This window comes from Micromesistius poutassou, assembly GCF_964030765.1.
Source record: "Micromesistius poutassou genome assembly, chromosome: 2".
NCBI classification, from domain to species: Eukaryota; Metazoa; Chordata; class Actinopteri; order Gadiformes; family Gadidae; genus Micromesistius; species Micromesistius poutassou.
In genome coordinates, this window is record NC_140272.1 from 16,532,783 (window position 1) to 16,553,778 (window position 20,996).

Consider the following 20,996-nt stretch of genomic DNA (forward strand, 5'->3'; position numbering starts at 1 on the left):
ATTACAACCCAAACGTATCCCAATAGATAGTGTAAGCTTTTTATTATTATAATACCAAAACTATGATTGTGTGTTATTTACCTTTGTATTATTGATCGCATCGATATTATAGCCTAGTTGTCAGTCTCAGTGGTGACGAGCGGCTATGCTCCGTCGTGACAACACCTCATGACCCACCCTCAGTCTGGACTGATCAAAAACAAATGCAAGTCCTCCTAGCAAGTCCAAATACAGACAATGGTAATACTCAAAAGAAAAATTTAATAAAAGGGATTAACCCAAATTGAAAAACTTTTATTATGTCAATTACAGTAACGTTTTGCTTGAGGTCATTAGGGATACCGGTCTTTGTTCATCCTAAAATACATATTGCTAAAAGGCAAAACATGTACGAATATTTCTCATGAAAACATAAATTACCTAAATGATATTCCATTAAAGGTCCTTCTCTAAAACATGCTACAAGCCTGCCCCCATCTGCGTCATGGTTGATTCACATATGGTCCAGAGTGAGAAGTGGGAAAATTGTTAAAGGAAACAATACACCTTTTCTTGTTGCTGTATAGGGACTTGACTGTACATCATTACATGCACTACACACAAAGTCTCAAAAAAGATGCCTCAACGAAAATGTTGAAAGTTATGGTAAACCAGCATTATTCCTGAAAGTAATCAAATATTTCAAGAGTTCGAGAAATATCACAATGACCATGAGCGGCGTGTAAATCCCCCAGAAAATTCAAACCTGTGCTTTTCTTTTTGGCATAGCATAATACAGAAAACTACTTTAGAGTTCAATTAAAAGGAAAACAAATAATCAGAATAGTTTTCCAACAACCTATGGTGTGGCAAACCATGTGTCACTTGTGTACAACAGTACACATACAGGTAACATTACAGATTATTGATCTAGCTAGAATTTTGGCAGCTCATTTAAAGTGCTGTAAGAATGACATTAGTTTCATTTATGTTTTTTTCCGGTGGGGAGGGGCACTTAACCCAAAGTGTTAGAAAAAAGAATGGACATTTCTGGCAGTATTTCTCCAAATCTGGTAACCTACATTCTTTATAAAAGGAGGGGCCTAACATTTACCACCCTTTTGTTATCGGAACCAATCAAAACAATGTTACGTTGTTCAGGTAAGCACAATAGAAGAAAGCGAGAATATACTCGAGTTGAGAGCAAAACAAAGCCGCCAGGCCACACACACACCCAGCCATTTCCATGTACACATTTTCAACATACAGACATATACAGTGTTCCTGAGGACCAAGTTCTGCAGTAAGCCACTGCCGTTTCACCTTTGTTTCCCAAAAAAAAAAGAATGGATATATTCTACAATATATTGACTAGAAAATCTTAAAATCAAAAACATACATATTCATTTTTAACTCAATGTTACTTATGTAGACGTGGGACATGACAAAGATATGGAAGAATGGCTTTTTTCTAGTTTATATGCATCTATTCAGCACATGCATGATACTCTGGAAACATCTGAAGATCAATTAAAACAAAAAACAAAAAGAACATAGGACGTAGAACGGAAAAGAGACACCAAACTACTTTTGCGTACTGATACATGATTGCCATTTGCAATATATCAGTTTTAAAACGACAGAACCCTAATGTTGTCGAGTCTAGGAGTGACAGATTTGTATCCAAAAACTCAATGTCATTTAGTCAGGGTTTTCTTTTCAATTCATCAGGTTTTTTTTGCAGGTGGCTTAAATCCAGGCTCAGTTGAGAGTATAAATGGAAGATTAAGAGGACTCCCTCTTCACAGCCAGCGAGGCAATAGCGAGCAAACAGACTTCACTAGCATTGGGTGCTATACAGTCTTCGCTAATGGGCCACCTTGGTGCTCTCAGCACCAAGTGTTAGTCCGGAACATCTCACAAAGGGAGGGTGAGCATCACATTCCCAGGCAATGACCAGCACGTCTGCATAGCTCACTTCAACGGCGTCTCCTGGAAAAACACAAGAGAACAACAGCAATGTTATTGCTTGGATCAACAGTCGCAATTGATGCAGCTGGCCTTAAGACCCCCAGTTTTTTTTTGTGTCAGGGGACTGGACGGGACCACGATTTGATTGAGGATATGATTTTTTTTTTTTACTAGGACTTCAACTTAATTTGACTTAAAATAACTAAACTATCAAACACTAAAAACATTGATTAACCCTAATAAAATTCTCTGAATGCTATACTTGAAATATTTGAATCCATTTAAAATTGTGTAATAGTGTCAATAGCACACCTGAGGCTCTTTTGGCTCCAGGATGAGTGGCTGCTCGGTTTTCACCTCCACGGTAGCCACCGTGTTGACACTCTGTAGGCTTCTGGTGACGGGTCCGCCTACCCTCTCTCTTGTTCGCAGGGAAAAGCGCTCCTCCTTTTTAGTCTGCTGCTGCAGCGGAGAGTTGACCTCTGGTGCCTTCTTGGGTGCCGCCTCCTTCCCCATGCGCTGTGCTTTCACAGCAGGTCGCTGCGCCGGGTCACTTGGAGTGTCCGAGACCGGCATGGCAGGAGGTGGTGGCGGTGGTGTTGAGGATTGAGCTTGGCCCTTCTTCCTTTTTTTACCAGGAGCTGCTGGTGAGGCCGGGAACGAGGCAGGTCTTTTAGGCCGACCCACGGGAGCGCTGGTTCTTCCCTTGCTGGCAGGCAGGAGTTCAGGCTCGGCAGCACCATAGCTGCGAGCCCTGGTCTTACCGAGTGGTTTGGGCTCCGACTCAGGGGCGTCAGCGTCTGTGGCTTTCCTTCTCAGGCTCATTTGGGGTGCGTCCTGTTTAACGTCACCTTTCTTGCCCTTTTTGGGCTCAGGCTTCATGGGACAGCTGATGGCAATGTGTTTGCTGAGACTTGCAGGATAGGTGAACTCGCGGCTGCAGTGAGGACAGATGTGAGGCTCAGGTTCCTGCTCCTCAACTTTAACGGAAGCCTTTTTCACACTGCTGGCAGTTTTGTTTTTCTGTGAAATCGCCTTTTGGACCAACTGGTTCTTCTTCTTATTAAGGGAACTCATTTTGGCTTTGCCAGAGGGCTCTTGGTTGAAATTGAGTCTCTTAGGCTGGCCCATTCGACGGAAAGCACTTTGTCCGGCGCTGGCCGCAGCTGGCGACAAGGCCCCATTCTGTGGCTTCACTATTTGTTTAAGAGGGATGGGATTTTTCTTAGGAGTGTAACGCTTCTTATCGCTAGCGTTCGCACAGGCTAATATGTGCTTGTGCAGCTCAGGCATGTTGTCAAAACTATTGCCACACTTTGTGCAGCGGATGGCGGTGCTGAAGGTTTGCGGTATGTTGTGGGTGGTGAAGTTGGTGGCCGAGGCAACAGAACCAGCGTGCGATCGGCTGTGGTAGGGGAACGGCGGTGGCTTAAAGCTGGGGTAGTGTTGATTGAGGCCAAGACGGACGTCCGGGCCTTTAGGCTTCCCTCCCTCAGAGGCCATGATTTTTATTGTAGTGTACAGTTCCTCTGAGGAGTCCTCTGGCTCAGGCTCATCGTCTGCCGACTGTCCATTAACATCAGGGGCCTTTTCAGCGGAGTCACTTTCTGGAGCCGCTTCCTCCTCGCTCTCTGGTGCTGGTGTGGAGGGTCTGCTTTCCTCTTTGGCCCTGGATGGGTCTGTGTAGTTGTGTGGCCTCAGTTTGCCACTTTCCACTGTGGTGTGGGTGCAGATCTGACTCGGATGCAGATCCTTCTGATGCTGCTCCAGGTTACAGAGAAAGGCAAACTCCTTCGAGCATTCGGAGCACACGAAGATCCGGCCTACCCCGTGTAGGGACGTTCGGTGAGCAAGCAGGGCCCGGGCCTCCACAAACAACTGCACACAGAATTCACATTTATAAGGCCATTCAACAGCATGGGCAACAATGTGCCCGTTTAGAGCTTTAATGGAGCGGAATGGTTCTTCACAGACATTGCATACAAAGGTCTTGCAGAAGGTCTCCGAATCCTCTCCCTTCTCCTTGAGAGTCTCATTTACAGCAGGACATGTGGAGTCATCTGCGTCAATGTGTGCATGGCTTATGTTCGACATCTCCTCCGAGGAGTGAACAGGATCCTTCTTTATCACGGGCAGAAAGAAAGATGGCGACAGTGTTGGTGGGGATGTATTGTGCAATAAGGTTGGAGCTGTGGGCATGGCAGGTGAGTGTTGTTGTTGGGATGTTAAAGGGGCAGAGTCAGAGAACTTGGCATCCGTCATGGACTCTGGGTCTTTACTCTCCGGCTTGCCATTGATAAGACCATGGTCTTGTGTCTGTAGTACTTCAGACTCCGCAGTGAGAGGCTCTACTGGTGTGGGCTGAGTTGGGCTGTGAGTGGATGAGCTCTTAAGAAGATCTTTGACTGGTGTATGAGGGGCTGAATCAAGTTGCTCGTGATTCTCATCAACGCTGTCCTGGACTTCTTGAGTCATCGATGTCCCCTCTGTATCAGACGGAACCTCGTCTTCATTGGACCTGGGAGAGGTCTTGGGGGACAGCACCAGGAGAGGTCTGGACACAGAGCAGTCAGAGGGCTCTGAATGAGGAGAGCTAGGCATATCTGGTGGTATGGTGGGCAGAACTGGGGGAGGGGGTGTTGGGGAGGTCATGCTGGAGGTGGCAGGGGAGCAGGGGTTCATGGTGACAGGGGTGAGGGAGGGAGGCGATGGGTGGGCTGATTCTGACACCATGCTTGGTGAGAGAGACTGAAGTGGCCTGAGGCTCGACAAGGCAGAGGGGCCCTCTTCTCCTGCCGAGGTGAGGCCAGCATACTCATTCATCAGAACCTTCTCAAGCATGCTTGTGTTTGGCTTTCTCTTCTTGGTCGGGGGCTGTGGTGGTGGATTGCCCTTCAACTCAGGATCCATGGTGTTCTTCCGCTGCATACTTAGATCCAGTGCAGAATCCCCCAGCGTCTTGCTCAATACGTCACTCCTCTTGCTGACAGAGCTGGACAGGTCCAAGGGTTGCTGATTGCAGGCGTTTCCACCACAGTTGGAGGAAGACCGGTTAGACATGTCCTTTTCAGAGGTACAAACAGTATCTCCGTCCTCATGGACAGTAAGGTTCAACACAGGGGACAAGCGGTGGCCCTCCAGCTTTGGCACCTTAAGAGTGTATAAGCTTCCGACATCCGCTTTAGAGATATCCAGTTTCTGTGTAGGACTGAGCTGTGGGGAAGACGGAGGAGAGGATGTTCTCCTCTTGAACCGACCCGAGGCCCCTGGCAGTGAGGTGACCGACAGAGGGGAGGCCAGTCTATGGCTGTCTCCTATCTGGGAAATGGTGGATTTCTGACTGTCCTGTGACTGAAGGAGCTGTTTCAGCTTAGGGGAAAGATAAACGTTTTTTTCTTTCTGAAATGCTATTGATTCTGTGGACTGGGAGAACAGTCCGCCTACTAATACATTTGATGAGGAAGAGGTTGATGAAGATGAGGAGGAAGAAGATGCAGAAAATCCTGTTTCATTTTCCATTTTGAGGGATGGAATGAGAGGCGGTGTCGTAGTTCTCCTTTTTGATGTTGGCTGACCAAGGTTGGAGGCAAACGGCTTTCCTGCATTAGGTTTGCTCTCCACTTTGAATGCCTGGCTGATCTGATTGGGGCTGATTATCACTGCATCAAGGCCAAACAGTGCTGCAGACCTAGAATTTACCTCTATCACCTCACAGTTGCTGACCGAACTGGTTGACAAAATTTTTCCATCAATGTAGAAGCTCAGATTTTCAGAGATATTTTTGGATATGTCCACTACGTATTCGTCTCTGTCAGCCTCGTCTTCTGTGTCGGCGCTGGGCACATAGACAGGGGGGGGGCTACCACTGGGGGATTCATTTGGCAGCCTCTGGACAGACACTTCCTGCGGCAGCATGCCTTTCCTGCGTACACCCTTTGGCAGTAAGTGGCGCTCATGTATTCTTCGCTGGTGCCTTCGCATGTTGGTGTGAGTGCCAAAGGCCTTATTACAGTATTTACAGGGATGCAGTTCCTTGGACTCACCATACTCTTCCAATGTAAAAGGTCGGTCGGCTTCAGGCCTAGACTCTTTCTTTTCCAACTCAGGGATGGGCTGATGCGCTACTGGAAATTGAGACCCTATGGCTATGTAAGTGGTCGGACTTGTGCATTCAGGACTTGAACCACCAGCCTTTCCTCCTGAACTAAGGAGATTTGCAGTTCCTGCCAAGGAGCCAGGCTTCTTCTTAGCCCCACTCTCATGCCTTCTCTCGTGCCTCCGCCGCCCCACCTGTGAGCCAAAGGATTTTCCGCAGTAGCGGCACTTGAAGAGGTGTGTCTGTTGGTTGGCTGTGGTGTGAATGTGTATGTGTCGCTCAAGACCCTGTTTGGTGGAAAAGTGGCGCTCACAGTGCAGGCATGGATGAGACTCTCCCTGGAGGTCACCTTCAAGGTCGCCATCGGGGTCAGGATCAAAGTCGATATCTGCGTCCAGGCTTTCCAGATCTTGGCCCTGCAGAGAGGCAGAATCCGACTTAGGTTGCAAGTCCTTGGGACTCTCTCCGCCAGGTTTGCCGCAGTTAGGAAACTGTTGCTCTTCTTCTCTCGACTCAGCTGTCACAGATGTCTCCTGAGGAGTTTGCATAGATGGCAGCTGTTGTGGTTCGACTGCATCGCCTGCTTTGTCGACCTTAGTCTCCAGCTCCTCCTTCTTCCTATCAATCATGACCACAGACATGTCCTGCACATCTGTAGGAGCAGGACTTTCAAGAGGAGCAGGATTCATCTCTGCATGCACAGGACCTGAAGAAGAAGGCCTCTCGTCCTCCTCCTCCTTAGGACCTAAAGAAAAAGTTGCAAAAGAGATAAAATCAGGCTTAAATTGTTTTCCGATCGTTGAGGCAGTGTGTCAACATTGTACAAGATTTCACCATCTCTGAGCATTGCAAGCTCAGAGATGGTGAAATCTTACAGATTGAAAAAAACTATAATTTGCTGTCTAAAACCTTAAACCTTAAATAAGAATCATTTTCTATTGTAATCAAACATGGAAAACACTGTTGGGCCTGTGTCTCATGTTATTATCCCAACACTACAGTAATCAATTTTAAAGCATTATAATCAATCCCCACGGTGACACAAAATAATTCCATAAAATGAAAAAACAGTTTTGATTAAGAACAAAATCTTGGTCACACCTACAATCACTAAAAGGCCGTTTGGCAGACATGTTCATTCACACAACAAATTGTGAGTCAAGATATTTGGCATGGAAACTTGACGGTCAAGTAATAGACAGAAGTATCCAGATATCAGTTTTATGCACAATACTAACCTTGTACCCCATCCCACATCTCTGTCATGGGTTTAGTTTCACTTGTTTGCTTGAATCCTCCCAAACCAGCCCGCCTAGCTGGCTGTCTCCAAAAGCTTTCTTCTGGCTGTAGGTGCACACAACACATTAATATGGGTTAATTAGATCTGAATATGCTTACAAACACATATAAACTCTACTCTATATATGAAAAAGAAGAATGATGGAAATGCAAAGCTAGACAAACAAAGTTATACAACACCCACTTCAGGCATTGAATTGACATTGTCGCACATTAACTGCATACATGCCAAAATTTGAAGATTGATGGGGTAAGATTATACAAATGTCGTATTATCTATTATTGGAGATTAACAATTTCAAAGTCGTCATCTCAACTTAACAGAGTCTGCTTTGGAATCAAATACAATTATATGACATAATAGTCACACAGTGACAATGAGTGGATGTGATGTTGGCCATTATCCAGAATGGAGACAGAGTTTTAAGTGTGTCCTGTTCAGGTGGCTGTGGCTAGAGCTACTAATCACAAGGGTGTGTCAAAAGAGAACATTCAGCCAGGCCTAGAACTCATGCACAGAGAGGCCTGTTCAGATCAGACCCCTGGCATGGTTAAGGGCTTCTGCTAGATGTACAGCAGCCGGAACATCTCAGACAGTGACAAGGAGTAAATACAGCAAGACGACAAAACACAAAATTATATCCATTTGCCGTGAATGGATATGGTAATATCTCAGAGTTTGGATATAATTGGCTTTATCTTTGAGAAATGCTCCCTCAAACCATATTTCTGTGAGTATTTCAATAAAATAAGTCATTTTGTTTTAATTGCTTTGCCCCACATCCCTGGATGTGTGAACCCGTACAAAACATAGGCCTACATTTCCTCAAATTTGAACGTTTTAAATTAACTTTAAAGATGCCACAAAAATGCCCCCAAACTACAATAGTAAGTGAAACGTTGAACACTTCCTCTTCTCTTTAAAGGGGATATATTACACTTCTACATTATAGTTCACTTCAAAGTTATTTAAATCCATCTCAAACAGGTCATTCAACTCGCAAGCTAATATGGTGGATTGTTGACTGTTACGTTTAGCTCTTATTTGGGTGTGTTTAGCTTAATTTAACACACCATGCATTGCTATTTTAACTATTTTTGGGCAAGTAATGCCAAAATAAATCTATTTTCAGAACTTCAACTCAACACATTCGCAACGTTATGGAACAATTAATTTACTATTTGCATCCAACATAATATTCGTTTGAAGCAATTGAACCATCACACCGTAGCGACATAATGTAGTATAAGCAATGCGTTACTTTCTCCGGGGTTCATCTTTGCTCTGAATCCTGATGTAGCCTGAGCCATGTCAGTATGTATGCCTGACGTGCGCCTACACCTAGCCTGTTAGCTGGAATGCTAGTTTGCCACATCTAGTTTGACAACTAGCTGAACAGGTTATTCTAAACACAACATGGCCGAGTTTATATTTTTACATTAACTTGATACAACGAAAACATGATGTATTAAACGGCAGTGCTAAATGTAGAAAATAACTGCGTTTGCAGCCAAGATTACAGGGCGGTTTTGCTAAGTACCTAGGCCACTCTCAGAGCGGATGGATGGACCTCAGGAAAGGTCACATCCTAGACAACGTCACGAGCTACAGGCTCCATAAACCTCCTCAAAGTTGTACACACACTCTCCACAGTTTCACCCATTGTTTCCGACAACCAGCCGTCAGTTGGGCATGTTTGTTAAGACCAAGCGAGTTACCGCGACTAGTTTCATGTCGGATTCCTCAGGAGAGAAAGCCCACACATCGCAAGCGATCGGAGCTAACAACTGGTAGCTATTAGCCATCTGCCTCGCTAGCTCCTGAATCCAACTTCCAAGTCGATGGCAAAGAAAGCTATTCCTTGTGATTCAACATGGCGACTTTTAACATAGCTACTCGCTCATAACTAAAACCGAATGGAGTGCCGTCTTGGCAAAACGGGGGCCTTACCTCGTTTAGCTCGGGTGAATTTTTCTTGCTCAGGCTGCTGACTCTTTCTTCCTCTAGTGCAGCTGTTATCTCCGGGTTGTCTTGTACACTGTACCACACTAGGAGCTCCTCTCCTGGCCCGATAGGCTGGAACAATGAGAGATGACAACAGGCACCAATCACAGTCGGCCTTGCTACTAGAGACTAGAAACATTTAGGCTGTTTACGCTGTTATCTGTCACATTTGGGAGTCGAGGCAATTTTTTTTTCAGGTAATGTTATGACCGTATATCGTTATAAATACAAACATGTTCATTTCTAAAAGTGTCAAGGGGAGCTATGGTACACCAGTTGAGTTCAATGACACATATGCCACATATATAACCTTCAACAAGTCATTGAGTTGTTAAAATAACATTCCTCTGTGGGTCTTTTCAAACATAATTCAAGTCAGCATTCATTTTGGTTCGAAATTGGTGTGGCAGCCAGACATTAATTAAGATTATGTGGCGGTATCTGTTGGAGGAAAGCAATACATTTTGCAACCTACCCTCAACACTTTGTAGATTATGGCTTAGTTGATCTCCAAGGGGATCATATTCTGCTCTTTAGTTAAAGCCCATGTTGCAGGTTAACCGGAAGTTTCGATTAATGGGTACATAAAGCACTCAAGATATGTATATAAAGTTAGAAATGTCTCCAAAATGGTGTTAAAGTCCAGTTTTTGTAGTTTTTGGTTAGTAACGGTTATTTTTTTACGCGCTCGGCGATGACGTCACATGAGGTAGTCGTGGTGGAAGGTAGCCTCAGCCTTGAAGCTGCTACTAGAGCACTATGCCGTCTAACTGGGATGAGGAAGAGGCTCAATGGGAAGAGGTGGCAAGACCCACAGTTAACATTTATGATATTTCGAACCGGTTAGACGTGAGAGGGCGAATGAGGAAATACCGAGAGCCGATGGCCGTCAAAGACAAATAAATGCATGGTCAGAGGAGAATGACTGGAGAGTTGGTGAAGTGTCCTGGTGAGCTATTTAGAAACGCAGCAAGGAGCGCTGGAGCTAGTAGTCTATGAACAGCATTGCATACAATAACAACTTTTTTTTTTTTTTACTGTCAGTGAATAGCATCGAGTGAAAGTCAACGTTTTCTTTATATCTAGTGACAGTGATTATGTCGTTGGCTTTATTTCTAAGCTTTTACCTCTTTCTCCGGTGAAAATGTTGTTTGCAAACGTAACCGAAGCCAAGTAGGCTGGTCATGTCTTCAGTGTGATTATTTTTGATAGTGCTAACTAGTTTTCCTCGTGATTGATTGTCATTGACACCGTCAGGGTACCGCTTACCGGGACAGGGAGAGAGTAGTAAGCGTGTCTTTGTCGCTGTGTTTGGCAGGTGTCTGTGTGGGCGGTGTCGTCCCATGGAAACTGTGGTGGAGAGATTGTGTTGTAGGGAGGTGAGCGCGTTTTGGTCGCTGGTCGAGGAGCTTACCCCGATGTAAGATGCAGATGTAACGTGCCTAACTGAGCATCCTGGATTTGAGGCATATGCTGCCTGAATCCGTTTGTGCTAAAGATAGCATCAGTGTTTCCCACACATAGGCCAATGTGTGGCGCTGCGCCACAGATTGAACAACGAGCGCCACAAATTGAATACGCTTTTCTTATTATTTTTACTTGAACGCGATTTTTAAATGTAACTCCGCCAGCCCGTAATCGCGCCCCCGAAATGCTGCCAGTACGACAAGTTCCCATTCCGACAGCCCTGTGCGCGTATGCAAATTAGCCATGTGCGCCAAAAAGAAGAAGGGCCCTATCTTGCGCCCGGCGCAATTGACTTTCTACACCGACGCATGTGTCGTTGCTAGTTTGCACCCGGCGCAAAGCTGATCTTCCCCCGCAGCAACCAGGCACCACTACACTTGCATGTTAAATATTATGATGTCAAAGATTATTCATACGTGTGAAACTGCATAGAAATAGCGTGTGGATTGTGGAAACATTTTTTTCCATAGGGCTGCATGAATGAACATGAATGAAGTATAGTAGGCTATGCCATGCGTTAAAATAATAATAATACATTCGAGCAAAGTATATTCCAGGCTTCCAAAACAAAATCTAGTTTTAGAGTAAATGATTGGTTAAATTATTTGGGAAAGAACAGCTCATACAACGGTAAGTTGTACTTTTAAATCAATGCATCTGCAAACACCATACAGCGAACATATGTTCTTGACCCAGACATCGTGTACAAGCCCATTACTTAGGATTGAAGAGTATTTGATCGTGAGAAAACTGTTTTACCGCGAGTGAGTATTTAATAGAATGAATGCGGGTGATGCTTGGTGCGCGCCCATCTGTCTAAACACACGCAAATTAAACACATAAGTGTATGAGAAGGAAATCGAGTCAGTCGACCTGCGATAAGCAGCTGATTCTGAACGGACTCGTCTTCGAGATGGACGTGTTCTAACGCATTTTTAATCAATGAAATGTTAACACAACAGTATATATCTGACCATTTAATTTTCGAAATTTTATTAACTTGCAGTCGAGAAGTCGCCACTACGAAAGAATGCAATGTATCCAACTAGCGGGATCTAAACAAACTAAGCTCCAGTGAATTACTACAATGCAGAAGTAGTGGAGAATGGCGAAACACAGCAACTCTAGCCTACTCTCAACCAAAATAAAACTAATCGCCGCCCGGTGCAGCAGTGTGAACTGCCCCGTTTTTAGAACGTCTCAGCCCGTCTCGTCGCAAGGAGTTGCGAGTTGCAAGCAGTTGCGTCGCAAGTTGCTAGCAGCAGTTGCAAGCAGTTGCTACCTGGTCTGTGGGAAACACAGTAGCATACTTATATTTCAGGCAGGATCATGGTCCCCTTCAAGCCAGCAGGCACGAGTATGTTCATTAGGCATGGGCGATTCGCGAACGATTCGGTCAGAACGAAAGAATCCCGAAGGTGAACGACGAGAACTGATTCCCAAAAAGAAGAGAACTGATTCCTTTTTTTTATTTTTTTTTTTACATAAAATAAAAATATGGTCACGTAAATAAAAGATACAAACGAACAGAGCTTCGTCTCCCCTCGACTTCATATTGATTGAGTCTAAAACGTTCTCAAACCACACGTCATGTTATGTTGTTATTCTATCTATCTATCTATCTATCTATCTATCTATCTATCTATCTATCTATCTATCTATCTATCTATCTATCTATATATATATATATATATATATATATATATATATATATATATATATCTAGGCTATCTCTATCTATATATTTACTTATATAATCTGACACTGTCACTCTCTCACTAGCTGCTACTCGTCTCTCTCAAAGATATCAAGGCGGGTTTTCGGCTGTCGTCCCAAAGCGGAGTACCTCATGTGACGTCATGCAATGCATTGTGGGAGAAATAAGAATCATCGCTAACCTGTTAGCAAACCGCTAACATATCACCTACTTTTCCTTATTATATTTCTTTTTTGTGATACCCTACAACATCAAATACAATGGATAATTGTTTAAATGTTTATTACCAACTAGAAAACTGCCAGAAAAGAAAAAAAAAAAAACCTGCACATTGGCCTTTAATGTACCCAGTTCACATGACACAGCCAGTTCCCCTTCATGGAGTCGGTGGCATCAGCACACACTCTGCCTCTTTATCTTTAATAAACCTACCAAGATACCTAACAAGTAAAAATACATTCCATGTATTCTTCTCCTCAATGTGACCGTGTCTTCCATGGTTTGATTAAAGATTTTCTGTTATTATTAAGGATACTTTTACTTTACTTATGGTAAACCCCTTTTGGGCATGTTCTAGCCGACTCAAAACATTCGATTAAATAAATACCAACAACTAGTAGGCCTAGTTAATCAGATGTGACGAAGTAGTCTGAGTGACCTCAGCACAAAACAGTGGAAATGATCGATTAATATTTTATTTATTGAGACTTTCAAAGAATCAAGTTCAGTTGGAGATCTACTGTTGCAAAATAATCAATTCAAATCCGATGTTCCCACTTGCATACATCCTGGCAAGCCTTTCTTCACATGGGATGGGATTTAATCTAGTAATTATACTGTCCAACTTGTAATAGCCATAACGGTTCCCCCTGAAAATTAACTGACAGGTCTATATAAAAAAAAAAAAAATCCTGTCTGAAACCATATGGTAGACATAGGCCTTATTTTTGAATTGTTTATAAACATAATCTATATTTTTTTTTAAAAAGGAAACCCTTTCGTTTTTGACATTAACGTGTTCAAAGTACTAAAGGTGCAATAAGCATGGGATATATTGTGTATTGTGAACTGTATTTTGCATAATGTATGTTATAATATGGGTCTGTAAATACATATGGAAAATATATAATTTGGGTGTATATTTGGGTGAGATCAGTAGAAAGGATCTTTATATTCAAAACAACACAAAGAAATCGGGGGCAGGTTGGTGTATTTGCAATGGTCCAAACCGAAAGGGACTGCCAATGTCTGCCAATGTATGCCCAATGTCTCCTGAGCAAGATGCCCTAACCCCTACCTGCTGCTTCATGATCTGATCTGATCATATATATGAAATTACTTTGGATAACTGGCACCTGATTTTTTAATAGTAGTAGGCTACATATGACTATTATAACAATATACATATTTTTAATATAAAATATGCATCAATTATATTATAGGAGTGGCAAGCAATAAGCTGTAGTATTTCTAGAAAATATTTCCAAAGATAACACATTAAAAACACTTCTGTTAGCCTTATTTCAATTTATATGGGGTTTAACAGAATGCATTTGTTTCAAGATGCAGGGTGGTTCTAACTGACAGATATAAGAGGGGTTACAAGGTTTATCTGTAAATGGACATAAAAATAGCCAATTTATGATATAATTTATTAACCCAATTAACCCAACATATATAGGCCCTTTGTGAAGAGCCAAGTAAGTAGCCTTTATAATCTGTTAAAAAGATAGCAAGTTTTAAGAAGTTCATAATTTGTAATTTAATACAATTTCTTCCCTGTTTTGGGGATTTTCTTTTTTGATCCTTGAATAGACAGACATTTTTAAATGGCAAAAGATTTGTCCTCAGCACAAGGACACAATTCTCCTTCAAAATGTGTTGCCTCTGTCCACCCAATAAGTTTATGTAATTGAACATGAAGGTTGGGGTTTTTCTAAACAAAGGATGCGATTTCTTGTCCCCCATGTAGAGTTGTCTGTCTCTGTCTCCCTCGCCAATGCAGCGAGCTTTATTCTCTATTTGGCCGCAGTCCTGTTTGGGAAAGCCGGCTTTACCTAAGCACTTTAGACACTTCCCTGTTTTATAAGACCAGGGCTCTGAGAATGTTTTGGTTCTCTATCTGCTGAAAATGGTGGATGGAGGCTGAGTGGAAAGCCTCTACAATAGTTACTCATTCATATCTTTTAGTAGTCTCGTTGGGAAAGGATGCTCGTGCAACCATCGATTGAAAATTGCTCAAGTTAGCCTGTGAAGATATTTTTATTCTGAGGATCTCTTCCGTTTTTTTGATGCTATAGTCGCTCAAGTATGACCAACATAGCAGCAGACGTAGCCCATGCCAAACAAGGCTCTTTTACGGGCTAATCTTTTGTAATTGTATAATGTAAGTTGTTGCCATTTAGGCAATTCACCATTCAGAGTTATAATGGCATTTGTGAATTGAGAAAGGTTATTCTCCATGTTTGCAACGTTGATGCTGATTTGAGGGTCTTCAATTAAGGAATAGTTTTAAGTTTAGATTATTTAGGCAAAAAACACATGGGACAGTGTGATTTAATTACAGATTAAATGGCACAAATGTGACCTGAATAGGTAGGCCTACATCTTTATAACAAATTACATATATATATATGTATATATATTAATGCTGTAGCCTAGGCTATAGCATTGGAAGAAGAGCAGCATACATACTCAGAGACATAAAGTGTTTAGAACAAAAATATAACAATAACAGTATGTTGGTATTTCTAAATTAGACTGATAATTGATTAACCCACATTTTGTTTCATCAAAATGTGAGTATGTGACTGTCCACATCGTATTTTAAATTGTAGGTATTAAAATGCTTCCAAATATCTTGTTCGCCACACAATATATACCAGGTAAAGGTCAAGCCTATATAACTTGTAGTGATCAGCCTTGGACCGCTAGGGGCTGCTCCACTACCACAAACAACCTCATAGCGTTTTTTTTACTATTTGGTCGCTAGTTACTATGGTACTATGGTAGCACATTCTTGAAAGCAAACCTCACTGAAATATCTTAAATGAACAACCTTTATATTATAAGGTAAGTCCGTTTTGGGGAAAATGTGCCTAGCGGCCCATTGGTTAAATTCTCCTCAATGTATTTCCCTGCTCACAACCTTCCTGAATACATAGGGATGAATGAAAGCTTTTGTCGGACTAACTTGGATGTTTTGTAATAGAGCTCTACAAGTTATTTATAATGTTATGTACTCCTGCTTTTGAGAATGAAAAACTATAAAAAAGAAAATTAAAAAAAGAAGAAAAAAAAGGCGTAACAGCCCGAGCGTAGGAGATCACGGTCAGTTGTGGATAACGACCACTAGGGGGCACTTCTGTTCAGCTTTATTTTAAGATGAAATTTCTCCGAAAATCCTTCTCACCCAATATTCATTATTCTGAATCTGCTGAGGTGAAGTTTAATTACTACAGATTAATTTCTCCACCAGGGTTTGAATTATGCTTTTGAATGGCTGGACTTTGTTCTCCAACTCACAATTTACCACTAAAGTATAGCTTGGGTTATCCAGATTCAGTTGATTTCAATGGTCATGAACTATGAGTGTTATTGATAATACTAGTTATTGTTTTATTGTGGCTCAAGACACGAAATAAAAAGAGAGAGGTAAGTGGGTATACCATGTGGATATTTCCCTGAATGATTTACACAATGTTTTAGACATTTACATGTTAACAGCATCCTTAGAATTTTACCAAATTTAAAAAACATATAGTCGTCTGTATTATTCTAGACTACATTCTAAAAAAAGTCTGCACAAAATATTTGTATCATTGGAAAATGTCTGAAAAGAGAGGCATACAGAGTGAGAGCCACCAAATACTTGTACCATGTAAAGCATGCGGATTGGGTGACGAGGGGCAGAGCGTTCCCCGGGGAGCTGACCGGGGAATAGTTTGCTGATGATCCATACACAGCTATTAACAGATCGCAGCTCTCCTGAGTCATCCCTGTGGAAAGGGACTTGTGTAACGTAGACTTTAGCAGGTGGAGAAAAGGTGGCCTGCTCTGCACCAAGAGAATAAACAAACACTACGCCACGATTCTGTGGTTTGTTCACATTTTCACAATTCAATCAAACCAAGGGGGAAACACGGCTAAATTGTAATTTTGTGTGTGTCTTTTAAAATAATATGGACATAAATGATATAGCAATATAAGTGACCAAATTAAACTCTGCAGGGAAAGTTGTTATTATTTGAACAAGCACTATGTCTGCCCTTCCCATTTTTTTTTAAACTCTGTTAAATAACCTTCTGAACCACACAATATTCCACAGTGAAGTTAACATATTTTATTTCTTTAAGTGCCATTCATGCATATTGGGGAAAGGGGCGGGATGGGCGGTGGTATCGACAATTTTAATAACACTTGAATTATTTATAGCACTAAACCAATACAAAGAGTAGCTGTGTCACCTCAATGGACAGCAAAAGTAATAAACCGTGCAATAACCAAAAGGACAAAAACAAGATAAACGAGGGAAAAAACGAAACAAAAAAATAACAAATACGAGAAATGACAGAGACAAAATCAAAAAAAACAAAAATATATATTATCAACATTGAAACACTGAATGTAGAACCATAGTACAGGTAAAAGGTAGTGTCACACAAAAAGCCAACGCATTTTATCACATATATACAATATAGATATATACATACTGTGTCACCCTCTGTCTGGACAATAACAAAATATTCTACTCTTTTTTTTATACCCTCTTCTCGTTCTTGAATAAGCCCCACCCCTCACCTTGATGTCCCACCCCTCACCTTGATGCCCCACCCCAAGGCGGGGAAAAAAAGGGATGATTGAAAATACATCTATTTACAAGAAGCACTACATCACACCAGCACTGAATAAAATAGGCCTCAATCAGCAGTACATGTTGGCAGTTCTCTCCCACGTTGTAACAAGGCCTTGTTTCTTGTTTCTTCGTTCTTTCCCCCAACTTATTGTAATCTCTCTGGCAGGTACAACTTCAGCTGGATAATATAACTAAAATAAAGTTTTTTTATTTTAAGTGTGTTATGTTATGGAACCAAATTTTCTCACACAAGCACACATTCTCTCTCACACACACACACAACTAAAATAACACATTCATTTGATTGCATTCCAGTCTTTGTCTTAGCTTTTCCCTTTTCGTCACATTTACTCAAATCCTCCCGTGTGCTCTGCTTGTCGATTAGCTTCACCCGGCGAAAAATGGACCAAGTTTGACAAGATACTCCCATTTTCCTTTTTTTGTCCACAGTTTCCAGGTTATGCAAATAACGGAATATTATAATTCCTCATCTTTCCAAAGTGCAGTCCGCTGGCGGACATGACTGCTACACCCACATTTTAGTGACTTAATGAGAATAATCCCTAAAGGTTTTGCCAAGTCAACTGACAAAATATGGTTGAAAGTGTCTGAGAATTACATTTTGGCAGTGAAAAAAAAAAAATACGTTGATCCACAGTCATTAAAAAGATAACTAAAGACAAGAAAGTAGAAAGACTCAAATGCTGGGTCAAATGCATGAAGAGCTGAATTAAACAAAACAAAAAAACATGAGACAACCTTAGCTTAAAACCTGTCTTTGACATTATACTCCTTGCAGAAAACTTGACACAGTAGGCCTACAGCTGGATTCTGTCGGTCAGAAGAGCTGTATTACCACCGGGATGATTTTAGGTCATAGTTGTTTCTATATCTGTTCCGAAATGATTGATCAATTAAAATCCACCAAGCATTGGACCTAAAAAAGTGCCTTCCTTAAATGAACAACAATGTGTCGATTTAAAAACATAATTCAAAAATAAAATCATGATTGTCTTCCATAGATGAGAACTATTGTGACTAGGGCAGTCTCTCACTTGCTTACATACGTGTCATGGAGGGATAAAAGTAAGAGGTTACTGATAGAGTGCAAAGAGCGTATAAAACACTTGGTGCCATCCAGCTGGAGCTATTGATTGAGGCCCCGTGCACAACTGGGACGAGTTCATGACAGGTTTTCCAGCCCTGTCAACGTCGCCTTGCTGTTAATGCGCCCTTTCCCACATTTGCAAAAGAGAAAAAGAAGATGCATTTCTTTAAATCTTTCAGCCTTTCGGCCATCTGATTTGTGCTCACAGATTAGCATAGCAACCATTGTCACCATCAATGAAACCCTTTTGAATTACAAAACAAATGACAAAATTCAGACACACACACACACACACTGTATCAAGACTCACATTCAGTATGTTGCAATGATTGTACATTAGCTAAATATGAACACATCGATCATAATAACGCACAATTTGTTTAGTGGAAAAAACGCATGTCGCTGTAATTTACCTCTCAGATGTGACCATACCACATGAACAGTAGAAGCATGTGATCAATTACCAACAAACATTGAACAAATGAAAGGTTATTCCAGATCTTGGAGACCACTTTCTCATCAACCATATATTCAGTGATCCCCAGTTGTGTTCTCACCGGATCTTTCAGGATCTTAAAGAGCAAACAACATTACAATCAAACCTGAGGGACAGCTCTTTCTCATTGTCTGAAATTGTGTCAGGTATAGATATCACTCGCGGATATTAATTTGTTTTGAATCGGTGATTGGGGGTTTGGGTATGCTTTGAGTGTTCGGTTAGTCTTTAAACCTAGTTTACTTATCACCCCTCTTTCCAGCCCTTATCATTCAACTATTATTCCATTGTTTGCCATTTTGTATCAATGACTTACAACACTTAAACAATAAACCATTGCTCCCAAAAGATTCTCACATACCGTACAACCAATGTCCGTTCTTTGTGGCGACTAGAGGTTGGTAGATGTTTTTTTATGTTAGCAAATGGGCTTTAGTTTTATCTTCTCAGGGTTAAAGCTGCTGTAGGAAGGATTCACTCGCTGTAAAGAGACAGAGTTGAACATCAACTCTCAAGATCTAAGATTTTTTTAACTAAACCAAAGAGTCCCATCCCTCTCTGCTCCCTCCCTCCCCCTGCCTTTGAGAAGTGTCGACTTCACCCACTTGTGTGACAGGTGAGATGGATTCCTTGAACCAATTAGGGAAGAGACGCCCTGATTTAAATGAGCTGGGAGCGGTATAAAATCTAAACCGGCTCATACAGAGGCAGGTATTCTCACAGAGCATTTCACTCACTAACAGCTGAGAGATGGCTATGGCATTTCTTTTTTTAACACCATTAATTAATTAACTTATGAATCCAAACTCAAATTACAGCTCCTGAATCTTCCCGACAGCACCTTTAAGTAATAAGGACCGCAGACTCCTGACTTCACACGACCAAGACAGACTCTGAGGGAACCCTGATGAGAAAGAAGGAAATACTGCCGGTAGACGCCAACGGTCAGCTGCATCCAGCGTACCTTGAAGTAGCGGTTACAGAGTATATTGTTATCTCTATAGTTTACCATATATATGGATATATATATATCAAAGCCTCTTGAAATCACATTCAACACCCTGTTCACAAGATCAGTCACTGTAAACCTATCATCAAACCAACGTAATCCCCATTTCTGTGGGGGAGGGGGGGGGCGGGGGTAGTCGAGAAGAGGGGGAGGTTTGGTGGATGCATTTGTCACCCCCCAAAAACACATATTTCCTTTGATGTCTTCTTAAAAAGAGGCAAATCCGAGAGGCAGGTGAGGCCAAGGTTAACACAAGGAGGGTTTTTTTTTTTCCATTCTTTTTTTTTTCCAAGTTTTTTTTTTTTTTATACAAGCGTAACCAGTCACTCAAATCACACAACAGTTAAAAACAGGCGAGGGGGGGCCAGGAAGAGGGCTGTGGGGGCCGGAGGGGCAGAGGAGCACATGTTTTTGTATTTTCTTTTTGTCTTCTTTTCTCAAGACTTTAAGCAATCACTTTAAACAAGTCCACCGCCGGGATGATGATTGTCTTCAAAGTAACAATATTCATTTCTTTTATTTTGTCGTTTTATGTTTTTTTTTTTTTGGAGTTTCTTTTTCCATGTTTCTTTGTTTAAAAAAATTGTCAGGACTCTGAGGTTCTTCCTCTCTCTCCCTCCCTCCGTTTGTCAAGGTCAGAAAGCGTCCTCAATTCGCCCCCCCCCCCCCGTCCAGGAGGCGCCGCTCCCCGCTGCCTCACGCTCCGGAGTGGCTGCTCAGCTCAGCCTGTGGCTTTCACCTCCGTCTCCTCCATCACGCCTCCCCGCCTGTCTCCGCGGCCCTCATTTTCTGGAAGAGGGAGGCGCAGGAGGCGAGGTGGAACGGGGAGACGGGTGAGGTGTAGACGAGTTGAGGAGGGGGGGGTGGGGGGGTGGAGGTGTTAAACGATGGAGTCCCAGTCAAAGTCGTCCTGGATGTCGTCGGCCTGCATGCGGTGCATGGGGAAGTTCCGGCTCGCCATCATGTGCTGCTGGTTCATCTGAGTGTGATGGGC

The 20,996-nt window shown here is 42.2% G+C and overlaps 2 protein-coding genes across 2 annotated transcripts in view; both read right to left on the reverse strand.

The window, feature by feature from the left end:
• Nucleotides 1–283: 283 nt before the first annotated feature.
• Nucleotides 284–9,382, reverse strand: prdm2b (PR domain containing 2, with ZNF domain b). Its single transcript, XM_084463992.1, has 4 exons — nucleotides 9,297–9,382; nucleotides 7,285–7,390; nucleotides 2,263–6,791; nucleotides 284–1,971 (listed from the first exon to the last, which is right to left on the reverse strand). Exons 2-4 carry the CDS (start codon nucleotides 7,310–7,312, stop codon nucleotides 1,954–1,956), a joined length of 4,575 nt encoding a protein of 1,524 aa, XP_084320118.1. The 5' UTR covers nucleotides 7,313–7,390; nucleotides 9,297–9,382; the 3' UTR covers nucleotides 284–1,953.
• Nucleotides 9,383–16,861: 7,479 nt separating this feature from the next.
• Nucleotides 16,862–20,996, reverse strand: part of foxj3 (forkhead box J3) — a 73,382-nt gene continuing 69,247 nt past the window's right edge. Inside the window, exon 12 of the mRNA XM_084464230.1 lies at nucleotides 16,862–20,995. Coding sequence (XP_084320356.1) covers nucleotides 20,883–20,995 — 113 coding nt within the window. The 3' untranslated portion in view covers nucleotides 16,862–20,882. The remainder of the gene's footprint in view (nucleotide 20,996) is intronic.